The sequence below is a fragment of the Arachis duranensis genome, chromosome 5 (genome assembly GCF_000817695.3).
Source record: "Arachis duranensis cultivar V14167 chromosome 5, aradu.V14167.gnm2.J7QH, whole genome shotgun sequence".
NCBI lineage: Eukaryota > Viridiplantae > Streptophyta > Magnoliopsida > Fabales > Fabaceae > Arachis > Arachis duranensis.
In genome coordinates this window covers 106071312-106083166 of record NC_029776.3, presented here as the reverse complement: position 1 = coordinate 106083166, position 11855 = coordinate 106071312, and the positions used below count along the sequence as shown (strand labels likewise).

Sequence of the window (11855 nt, the reverse complement as noted above, 5' to 3'; positions counted from 1 at the left end):
ACTCATTTTAGTAGTTAATTTTAGTGTTTTTTTAAAAAAAAAAGAGTGACACCAAATGGAGCTCTCAAGTGTAATTATATTTTTTTTTCTTGGTTGAAAGCTGGAATTGGTCTGGGCTTGATATAAATTGTTCCAATATCTTTATATGGATAAGCCCAATAATAAGATGCACTAAATTTAACATCTCTACCCACTGACAACAACAAAAAAAAAACATTCTAGCCCAAAATATAACAATGAAGGACTATAGCCCAAAAAAAGAAAGAAAAAAAAGCCTCCTTTAGAGATGCTTATCCCTTGATGTGGCAGCTGAGGCTTAGCTCAACTGGTAACACCATGTACCTCTTAATATGCTGCACCCGGGTACTTGATTATGAACCCTTAAAGTGTGTGTGGGTGAGTGTGTAGTGTGGGTGAGTTGTGATACCTCTGATGTGCATTATCTATCATATGCTTTACTATGGAGAGAATCCTCTAGCATAGAATACCTAAGAATCTTGGCTTTGGAGACGAGGAATTGCATTTTTTTTGCCAATTTTATGGTGTCTATGAGTTGGTGTCTAAATTTTGTCTAACTTACATTTTATAATAAATTTTGATTTTTGAATAATTATTTATTGTTATATTTTTTAAATTAAATATTATTCTTAACATTTTTTAATAAATAAGCAACATCTTTTAGGCACTATAGCATTTATTTTTTTTTCTTGGAAGAGTGAAAGAAAAGTGAGTGGAATTTTCTAAAGTTTACGAATTTGGTATAAAAAGATGGAAAAAGTGATTGAGAAGATCAAATATAAATATAAATAAAAAAAAATAGTCACCTTTATATGTTGTAATAGAATTAAATAAATCAAGGGATTCGAATGTTGATTAAAAGCTAGATATAATATTGATGAACTTCCAGATGAGTTTGTGTACTCTTTTTTTTTTTTAAAGTAGAAGTATAATTTTGGTGGTATATTTTCCTCAAGAGGGTAGTGATTAAAGGGAGATAAAAAGTAATGAAAAGAAAGGCAAGCGAAAAGAAAAGAACAAGGGCATAGCCACATTCACATTCACATTCACATTCTAGTAATTTGATTGATTTGTAAAGTGAGATAATGCATAATTTGATGACCCAGTGAGGAAAGGACACTTCCCCTAAACTTTTGGCATCCAACAAAGAAAAGAAAGTCAAATGTGTTATGTCTGCTGTTGTTACTTGGTTTTCCTTCCTCTAACATACAAACACAACCACCCACCCAACCCAACCCAACAACAACAACCACAACCTTCTCCTTCTTATTCTTCTTCTTTCCTTTCTTCTTCTATCACTCACTTTTTTTCCACTTTCTCAACAAATTTAAAAAAGATATATATACTTCCTATTTCTTATTTCTATTTTTTTTGTTTTATTTTATTACTAATAATTATTTAGATGGACCCGAAGTTCATGGGAAAGCCACCTCCGGCCACCACCGTAGAGATAGAACGCATGCCGGAGCGAGGCTCCCACCACCGCCGCTCCCACTCCGACACCTCTTTCCGCTTCGCCGGAAACTTCGACGACCTCCTCCTCTTCGACCCTTCCGACCTCGACATCTCCAACCTCCCTTCTCCTCTTCCACTTCCGACGCCCGCCACCGCAAGCGGCGGAATCCCCATGGCTATCGATTCCGATGAGTCTAGCGGTCAGAGCGGGATGGGAAGAGCCGGTGGCGGTGCTCCGATCGGTCACCTACGGAGCTTGTCAGTCGACTCGGACTTCTTCGATGGCTTCGGGTTCGGCGGAGCCGGAGAGGAGAAGTCAGGCGGGAAAAGTGGCGGTGGAGGAGGAGAGAGAAGAGTTGGGCATCACCGGCATAGTAATTCGATGGATGGATCATCAACGACTTCGTTTGAAGCTGAGTCATCGATGATGGATGGTGTGAAGAAAGCCATGGCACCTGATAAGCTCGCTGAGCTTGCTCTTATTGACCCTAAGCGAGCCAAGAGGTTCCTCCTCCTTCTTCTTCATATCTTTTGAGTCTACAAATACTAGTAACTGATTTCTTAACTGAATTCATAACTGAATTCGAGTATCTACATAACACCTCTTGTTATTATTATTATTATTAATTCAATAAAATCTATTAATAGTTTAAGCGGAATTTATGATGCTAATTGTGCTCGCCTTGTAATTAATAAAATGATAATAATGTAAATGAAAAATGGTTGTTGGTGTTTGTAGGATTCTTGCGAATAGACAATCAGCTGCAAGATCAAAGGAGAGAAAGATTCGGTACACAAGTGAGCTTGAGAAGAAGGTGCAGACTCTTCAGACCGAAGCAACTAACCTCTCTGCTCAACTTACCATGCTCCAGGTTTGTATCATTCTATCTATCATGTCCTTTCATTTTATTTTCATTCTCACTTTGTGTAACTTTTTAGATGAACATCAAAATTTGGTAACTTGTTCTTACTAGTGTTTGATTGATTGATTGATCAATGATGATGGAGGCCCCCTCATTAATCTATCTTTAACAGTGATGTGGATATACATTCTTTCTATACAGGTTGTTAGATTTGTGGTCACAACTATTTATGGAAACCCTACAAAAATATCTCACTCTGCTTTTTCCTTTGTGGGGTTCTAAACAATTTTCATTTCATGAAATGACAAGAATTATTCAATACATATCTGTTTTTCTTGCATTTTTCCTCTTAGCAGTTAGCACACCAATCTTTTATGTTTATTTATTCCTAAAGGACCAAACAGATACTGTTGAAATCAGTTGTGAATTATTTCCCAAAAAAGGGTCCTTAGGAAAAAGAATTAGCATTTTAGGAACTTAGTAACAGTTATAAACTTGAGGCCTTGTAACTGCAATTATGTTTATGAAAGTGAAATGAAACCCCTGCATTTTTGTCTATATTTTCAGCAAAATAAGATGTTATTCTCATTAACTCTGAGATGGATGTGTAGTCTGCGAAATCTAGCTGAATTTTGTCGAATTTTCAGTGTGTAGCATTAGTTTTTTCGATATTTCTAGTTATGTCCAATTCTTGTACAATATCTCGCGCGATGCAGAGAGACACGACAGATTTAACTGCGGAGAATAAGGAGCTCAAACTGCGGTTGGAGGCTATGGAACAAGAAGCACAGCTTAGAGAAGGTATATTCATGGTTTTGTGCTTTATCATAATAGGATATTGAATTCAATAAATAACAAATCTCAATCATTTCACTGTTTTTTTTTTCTTTTAATATCAATGATCTTATGTACTTCAAGTTCATCAGCTTCCAAAATTGTTCACTATAATTGGAGAATCCTAACATAAAATATCTTCAGTTTCTTGGAAAAGAAGTCATCGGTTGCCTTTTCGTATGCTTGCTCGCAGATCTCAATTCGGCATTGAAGGAAGAATTGCAGCGCCTTAGAGAACAGAGTAACCGCTTGGGTGCTATGAGTGGTGGTAACCATAATTTTGGTGGTATGTTCTCTCAATTGGCTTCTCAATTAGCCATGCAACAGCTGAGTAATCATCCTCCGCCGCAACAGCAGCAGGTCGGCGTGCCTCCTCATCCCTCTGATCAGCCTTTCCAAGGGCAGCACGGGCAGCGACGCCCGAGTTTCATGGACTTCAATCAGAAGAAGTAGCTCATAGTTGGATGAAGTAAAAAAGGTTGTTACAGGGAATATTCATCTCAAGTAATATATCTTGTACATTATATACACACATAAATATATATGTATGACATGTGAAGCTTGTGAAGGGTATCTTTGTACATTTCAGTTTCTTAGAAGTATATCATGTGAAATATGATTTATGGTTCCTTGTTGTTGAAGTCACAATTTAACATAGAGATGTAGAAGGACAAGATGATCGTAGATGGTGAATCAAGTGTAACAGCTTCTGGTAATTACATAGCAGGTTGTGGTAAGTGCATGATTTTATGTAATTTCTACTGGGAAAATAATTGAATAATATACATATCTTTGGAAAAAGTCATTATTACTGGTTTTTAAGATTTTCATTGAAAATTATTATTTAGCAAGAATAATAAAATCTATAAAAATGAAACATGGTTCAACATCAGCCACCTACATTGATGTTATTGAAATCAACATCAACAAGTGTCGGTGAGGACATCAAAGTTTAAACTTTGATAAAGCTAACTAATAATTAAAAGATTAATTATATCTCAATAAGGATTGTGTCTTATGCCAATAATTGTAGGAATTATTCTGGTCAAGTTTGTCATGTAAATTTAACAATACTTTAGTGAAATCATATCATAAATGCTTTTGAAGATATTCCCTAGGAGTTGTCATTATTTGGTTCAAATGTTATTATCATAATAATTATTTATTAAGATCAAGACAAGGATGGCCTTATAATAACTCCAAAATATGGACCTTGTTCCTTGTAGTCTGAGACTGTTGCCGCCCTACCCTTTATATATGAAAAAGAATGAGGCACATAAAAGATAAGGATTCAAAGTTACATAGTTCCTTTGTTGCATAATGTACTAATATAAAGTTCATTATTGTTGTGTACATTGGATATAGCGAAAAACATGATTGACTATTGGACTCACAAGACTATATTTTTTGTTAGAGGAATATTCATTATGTTGGCTATAGTTGTAAAGTTTTATAAATAAATCTCTTGAAAATCAAGAAATTCAATTGAGTAGGTCATCATATTTTGGACCCTTAGTGTAGGTCAAACTTTTTTCTTTTCAATAAAAAGAAAAAAATGATTATTGGTTATATCCATTTTAAAAATAATACTAATATATAGCTTTCCCAAGGACGGCAAATTGAACATTATTTGCATTTTTCAAAGATGTCATGAATTGCCACCAAACAAGCTTGTGGCAACTTAGCAATCAACATCATATGACACCACCAAGAACAATGAAAGACTCTCTATGATTCATAGTGGAGATACCAATAAAGAACATTGGAATATTGGAACACTATGCATGCATGTCGTCACCTTTCTGAAACTATTAACATTGGCCTGCAGTACTTGGACGGCATATATATACAAGTAAAATTCAAATACTTGGTATTGAGCATAGTGTTCAATGTTTGTGTAGTGACATTGGAAACATTTCATTGATCAAATTCACAATGATGACAATAATGGGGGTCATCAATTTGGTTATCTTCTTGATCGTTTCATTGTTTGTAGTATCAATTGTGGTGTTGATGTATGTTACACGTTCTCCTAAGGAAATGAAAGGCATCCCAGGAAACCTTGGATGGCCAATTTTGGGTGAGACTCTCTCATTCATCTCTGACTTTTCAAGTCCATCTGGTATCTTTAGCTTCATGCACAACAGACAACAAAGGTAACAGTTCAATATCAATTCATTGTGGTCATACAATGACTCAATATTTTTATTTCTATTTCTAGCAAACTCTAATGTGTGCTACCCAACTAATTAAGCAGCCCAATATTAATTGGGTGGTAACACATAGCATCACAATTTACAACATTATACCATTATATATACACCAATCATAATGTTATGTGTCTTCGGTGATACGGCGACGGAGGTGTCTTCGGTGATACGGCGACGGCGCAAGTACCACGATGACGACAGCACCTAAAGAGGGGTGGGTTGCGATCGTGGGTTAGGAGGAAGACGAATGTTGATTACAGTGACCTTGTGGGTGGTTACTCAACACAATCCTTATTATTCAAATTTCTCATTAATATCATTTTTTGAAATTCAAATTTATTAAAATAATTTAAAATTATTAATTATTATCTGGGTCGTCAAAAGTTGGCAGATTGACTCTTGGTACTCAATACTCTTCCTTTTGGTTTTAGTACAATTTTTTGAAAATATCACATCCTTTTTATTTTCTTTCATATTTTTAGAATGTTATAAAAATTAATAAAAAAGGTAAGTTGCCTAAGAGTAAATGGAAAAAAAAAAAAAAGAAAAGAATTTTAGAGCTTGTTTGATATACGTTTTCATTTTGATTTGTATCTTGTTATAGATATGGAAAGGTATTCAAGAGCTTTGTACTGGGGAGGTTCACAGTGTTCATGACAGGGAGAGAAGCAAGCAAGATATTACTAACTGGCAAGGATGGGATCGTGAGCTTGAACTTGTTCTACACTGGCCAACAAGTTCTTGGCCCCACTAGCTTGTTGCAAACCAATGGAGAACCACACAAAAGGCTAAGGAGGCTTATTGCTGAACCTTTGTCAATTGATGGCCTTAAAAAATATTTCCATTTCATCAATACTCAAGCAATGCAAACCTTGGATCATTGGCAAGGAAGAAAAGTCCTTGTTCTTGAAGAAGCTTCCACAGTTGAGTGACATTTTCGTTTTCTGTTTTCAGTATTTTACCAAGAAAATTTAGAACTTTATTTTATTTGATTCGAACATTACAGTTTACTCTGAAAGTGATTGGACATATGATCATGAGCTTAGAGCCAACAAGTGAGGAGCAAGAGAAGTTTCGGTCGAATTTCAAGATTATCTCTTCTTCATTTTCCTCCATGCCTATCAAGCTTCCAGGAACTGCTTTCCATCGCGGTATCAAGGTATCAAAATCTATGTAACTGGCCTCTGATGACTGCATTTCCATTGCTTTGATTCAAAGACATTGATATTCATGCGCAGGCTCGAGATAGGATGTATGAGATGTTGGATTCTATAATTGCGAGGCGAAGAAGTGGCCAGGAGTTTCAGCAAGATTTCTTGGAGTCCTTGATCATGAAGCATAGCAAAGGAGGAGCAGAAGGAGAAGATGATGAGAACAAACTCACTGACAAACAGTTGAAGGACAATGTACTAACATTGTTGGTTGCAGGACATGATACCACAACTGCTGCTCTAACATGGCTCATCAAATTTCTTGAAGAAAATCCTCATGTCCTTGAACAACTCAGGGTCTAAACACATTTTCGTGTCTCTGTCTCAGTGTCCTGTTCTGTGGTTTGAATAGTTTTCAATATGTTAAATGCATGATTTCTTTTGCAGGAGGAACATAGAGGAATCATTGCAAATAGAAAGAGTGGAACAGATCTTACATGGTCTGAAGTTAATAACATGCCTTACACAGCCAAAGTGAGCATAACATGTGCACATATTAGTCTATGAGCTTCCATTCTAGCTTCTAAGATTTCACAATTGATCTTAGTTATTGGTAAATTTGAATTCCAGGTGATCAGCGAAACCCTTCGACGAGCAACAATATTGCCTTGGTATTCAAGAAAAGCATCCCAGGATTTTGAAGTTGATGGTATGGCATTACATACAAAACATTTGTGGTTTGTGTCCTATTGAAATGGTTGTGATTTGTGCAACATACAAAGTTGATGTTGGATTGTGTAGGATATAAAATTAAGAAAGGTTGGTCAGTTAATCTTGATGTTGTTTCTATACACCATGACCCTGAAGTGTTTCCAGATCCTCAAAACTTTGACCCCTCAAGATTTGATGTAAGTTCCTTCCTTCTCAAGGAACTCCTAATTACCCCTTACTTACACTAATTTATGCATTCTTGGATCAATGTATACAACAACAAAAAAGCCTTATGTGGAATCGGCTGCATGAATTAAACGACACTATTGAATTCTATCATGTATTATGTCTACAGTGAGACTGTTCACATAGATCAATATATACAAATACAAAATACTAATCTTTTTAAAAATTTCAGGATCCCTTAAGGCCTTTCAGCTTTCTTGGATTTGGTAGTGGACCACGTATGTGTCCTGGAATGAACCTTGCCAAGATTGAAATCTGTGTCTTCATCCACCACCTTGTTACCAGATACAAGTAAGATCACAAAGCAATGGAGAATATAATCTCATTTCACAACTATATTAACCATTTTTCCTTGTTTATTTATGTTCTCTATATATAACCAAAGTTGATGTCACAGGTGGAAGCCTCTAGATAGAGATAATTCAGTTCAACCAACACTTGTGAGGATGCCAAAGAACAAGTATCCTGTGTTGGTGGAGCCACTGTAAAAAACTATTCCTCTTAGTATCCAGAAAGCAAACGATTGAAGCTTACACAGCAAAGGAAAATCAGGAACAACTAGAGTTGTCTATGGAGCAAGATAACCAATCACAAGATTCAACTATTCTCTAAGGATTAGTGCATTCTCTTTCATTCTTTATCAGTTTCAAAGAAATGGACCAATCCTTAGAGAAATAGCTGCATTGTGTATATAATTATATTTAGCAGTATGTAACAGATGATAGCTAATAAAGAAAGTAACAATAAAATAGTGCACTTCAACTTATACATCATCTTTATATGCTTCCCTTTTTCTCAACACATTTTTACATTCACTGCATAATTTAACATTCAATAAAAAGTGAAACATAACAATTCTTAAACTTGGGATAACAAACTGAAGTGGCTTTGATTATAGCTCAGAACAACCTAAGATTTATAAACATTACATCAAATACAAGGTTTTTTTAATCTTTATTCATGATCATAATCTATAATAACAGAAGAAAATACTAATTAATAGGCTGCAAGACCTTTCTCCACACTCTGGAACTGAATTGCAAATGCTGCTCCATTGAGAGCTAAACGATTATTTCCATAACCATCAGTGTATATCCCAACATCTTCACAATCTGAGGTATTGCTATCACTACAGAAAACAAACTTGTAACCATCGTTATAGTAATTAATCTTGAAACTCCCGGTTCGAATTCGATCACTCAAGTAGTCCTGAGCATTGCCAATGGCTACATACCACATATTGGCAGAGTCATCCAAGACAACAATCCAAGTGGATGAGTCACCTAAATTGGTGAACTTGATAGAAACAAACCCGTCTGTTTGGATGACCATTGTTCCGTCCGAATTCGATATAGTAACCGGCAATCCAAGGATATTCTGTGAGGGATTTTGGACAACAGCAAGAGGGAGTTTCAAACCAATGCTAGCAATGGTAACTCCACCACCCTCACCCTCAGAAACCGGAAGAACATAGTAGTTGCCGCCATTTTTTACAGGGCTATTATCTGTATCAAACACAGTACCTGCAATGACACACTTAAATTTTATGGTAAATGCAAAGAGAAGGAAAAAGAGTGCAAGAAATGAAGAAATTCTGGCCATTGTTATGTAATGTTAGGAACTTAGGATTTGTATAATGAAAATGTGTTTTGTTTCTGTGTGATGGTAAAGTTTGAAGGTTAGTACCGAGTACTTATACATCAAAATTTTGACTAAGACACTGTAGATTTTCATGGAAAACATGGGAAAATTTCTGATGTAAAGTGAGTACTCATCAATAATGCTTTTGTTGATAAAAACTAGTAATAAAACTGCACCATAAACGTGTGCAATATTTTATGCTGCAAAAGAATTTCTACTTTATAGCTGCATGAGAGATATTCAGGATTTTTTAGCAGTATAAAAATTTGACAAATGTAGCATGCATTATTGGTAGATCACTTGCAAAATTTTGTTAAGATGCTGTGACTAACTAGTTTAATATATTGTAAACTCTATCTAGTATTCATGTAAAGTATAACTCAAGTTAATCTCAACTTTCTTGTATTTAATTGTAATTTATGTATTAGAGAAAACAGTACTGCTAGGGCCAGTATATTTTGTAATTTGTAACCATCAATTAGTCATCATTAATATTTTTAATTGTGTGAAATTATATCTAATGGTGTAAAATTACATACTCTTTTCTTAATGGTTAAATCTTGACTAGATTTTAATAAAATGACTGTCCTTAAGATTTTCTCTTAGAAGAAAATGACAAAAAAGTCCCTAATAGTTTATTTTAAAGATAAATAAGTTTTCGATTAACAAAAAATACAAAAACGTTCCCATTTTTTAAAACACGAAATATCTAAATCTCTCTGAAAATTTATTTGTCCTTGATAAAAAAAAATTTAATATTTCACATTTTAAAAAACTAGAAACGTTTTTATATTTTTAATTAATAAAAAATTTATATATCTTCAAATTAAAAAATTAGAGGTTTATTTATCTTTTTCTTTATGTATTGGGTATATATATATACAAATAACCTTTGAAGAGTTTATACCTTAAATGTAGAAGCAATATACCCAGCACTTGAGAAATAAGAGCAAATAGAATCAGAGTTTGGAATTTTTTATGTATATCAGAACATTTTTATATTTGATATCTTGGCAAAAATAATACACATGACATCTTATACAATAAGTTATATTTTCAAATCCATCCTTTAGTGCAACAATTCCATCCTTTTGCGTTTGATGGAGACAAAACATTTTATTTTTGTTAAACAAGAAAATAAGATAAATAATGAGAAAAGTATGAATGGGTTCAACTAACCACCACTAGTAAACTTGAATGTGGATATTTTAAAATCATCCAACTAAAATAACCCGTTAATAAAAAATTCCAAAAGACTAGTGTTTGTAAACAAAGGAAAGAGAGAGGAAAGAATATGTGTACCTAAGCCGGACCATGAAAAATTATCATATAATAAATCTCTTCCTATTAGATTATCCAAATAACTTATAATATGAAAATATTTAATTGCATAAAGTATTGAACACGTTTTTTATGAGATTTATAATTTCCCAACTGTGTAATATTTTAATTTATCATCTAATAGTAGGTAATTTCTATGATAATTATCCAACTTTGAGAAATTAATTAAAATGATATATATAAAAATATTATTTGAGAGAAAAGTTGAGGAAATAATTTTCAATTCCCATATCTATTTGTATACATGCCAAGTTGATACTTTACTTTCATTATGGATCTTATTTATAGATTTTGAAGATGAATATTTATCCATGAATAAAAATGAAAGAATAATAGAAGTTAAGAAATAAGCTAAATAATACAATCACAATAATATAATTCAACTTAAAAATTAAAATTTATGTATGGAAAACTATTAACCTTTTTGTTTTTTTGGGTGGCATCCTCATTTGATGATTGCCCCTTTTAGAGAGAAAGTACAAAATGGATGTAGTGATGTAGTTATTGGATAGTGGAACTGATACAGGTGGGTGTGTGTCAGTCCAGATATCCACCAAAACTGGACAACAAAATAACACATTCTCACGTCTTTGAAAACTTTAACCCATAACAAAAAAAGAACTTAGGTTTAGGCATTTTGCTTATAGTAGTAGTTGACATGAGACACTAGTTTAATTACCTCTTTGCCCCCCACGACATGGAGGAAGACGACCCGCTGATCTACCGCCTCCCACACGACACACTGCACCAGATCTTCTCCAGCCTCCCACTCCGGCAGGTCATAATCTGCCGTACACTCTCCAAGTTCTTTAACGCCCTTCTCTCCACGCCTTCCTTCCTCACATAAATATTCTCCGTGACTCCAATTCCAAATTCTACCACCACGTTCTTTCCCAACGACCACCATCATTGTCTCCATTACCATCACCACTACCGCCATCATTACCCTTCCTCCTCCTTCCACCTCTTCGACCCCGATCTCAACCGCTGGCTCCGCTTCCCCCTCACCTTCCTCCCCTTCCGAAACCCCAACCCTGTCGCCTCCTCCCACGGCCTCCTCTACCTCTGGGCTCTTTCCCCCTCCGACAACACCAAATCCCTAATCGCCTGCAATCCACTCACGCGCCACTTCCGCCTCCTCCCTCACCTCGGCTCCGCTTGGTCGCGCCATGGCTCCGTCCTCGTTGACTCCTCTAACCGCGTTATGGTCCTCACCGAACTCGCCGCCCTCTATTTCTCCGGCGACAGCAACCACCAGTGGATGAAATTCTCTTCCAATCTTCCCGCGAAGCCACGGAGTCCGGTCCTCGTCGGAGACCGCGTCCTTGCGCTCTGCGACGTCGGCTCGCCGTGGCGGAGCCAGTGGAAGCTCTTTGCGGCGGCTG

At 35.4% G+C, this 11855-nt stretch overlaps 4 protein-coding genes across 4 annotated transcripts in view; 3 read left to right on the top strand and 1 right to left on the bottom strand.

The window, feature by feature from the left end:
* Nucleotides 1-1096: 1096 nt before the first annotated feature.
* On the top strand, nucleotides 1097-3907 carry LOC107491635 (transcription factor VIP1). The gene is made up of 4 exons (XM_016112522.3): nucleotides 1097-1977; nucleotides 2213-2345; nucleotides 3053-3137; nucleotides 3364-3907. The coding sequence occupies exons 1-4, from the start codon at nucleotides 1421-1423 to the stop codon at nucleotides 3621-3623; spliced, it is 1035 nt and encodes a 344-aa protein (XP_015968008.1). The 5' UTR covers nucleotides 1097-1420; the 3' UTR covers nucleotides 3624-3907.
* Nucleotides 3908-4697: 790 nt separating this feature from the next.
* LOC107491636 (abscisic acid 8'-hydroxylase 3) lies at nucleotides 4698-8254 on the top strand. The gene is made up of 9 exons (XM_016112523.3): nucleotides 4698-5326; nucleotides 5985-6303; nucleotides 6387-6539; nucleotides 6619-6888; nucleotides 6979-7065; nucleotides 7162-7240; nucleotides 7333-7439; nucleotides 7661-7779; nucleotides 7886-8254. The coding sequence occupies exons 1-9, from the start codon at nucleotides 5106-5108 to the stop codon at nucleotides 7974-7976; spliced, it is 1446 nt and encodes a 481-aa protein (XP_015968009.1). The 5' UTR covers nucleotides 4698-5105; the 3' UTR covers nucleotides 7977-8254.
* Nucleotides 8255-8352: 98 nt separating this feature from the next.
* LOC107491638 (trypsin inhibitor) lies at nucleotides 8353-9140 on the bottom strand. Its single transcript, XM_016112524.3, has one exon. It carries the CDS (start codon nucleotides 9088-9090, stop codon nucleotides 8485-8487), a length of 606 nt encoding a protein of 201 aa, XP_015968010.1. The 5' UTR covers nucleotides 9091-9140; the 3' UTR covers nucleotides 8353-8484.
* A 2268-nt stretch (nucleotides 9141-11408) lies between these two features.
* LOC107491639 (SKP1-interacting partner 15) overlaps nucleotides 11409-11855 on the top strand; it is a gene marked incomplete in the record, with an annotated part of 1080 nt that continues 633 nt past the window's right edge. The window contains 1 exon segment of the mRNA XM_016112525.3: nucleotides 11409-11855. Within this exon segment, the coding sequence (XP_015968011.2) occupies nucleotides 11675-11855 (181 nt within the window).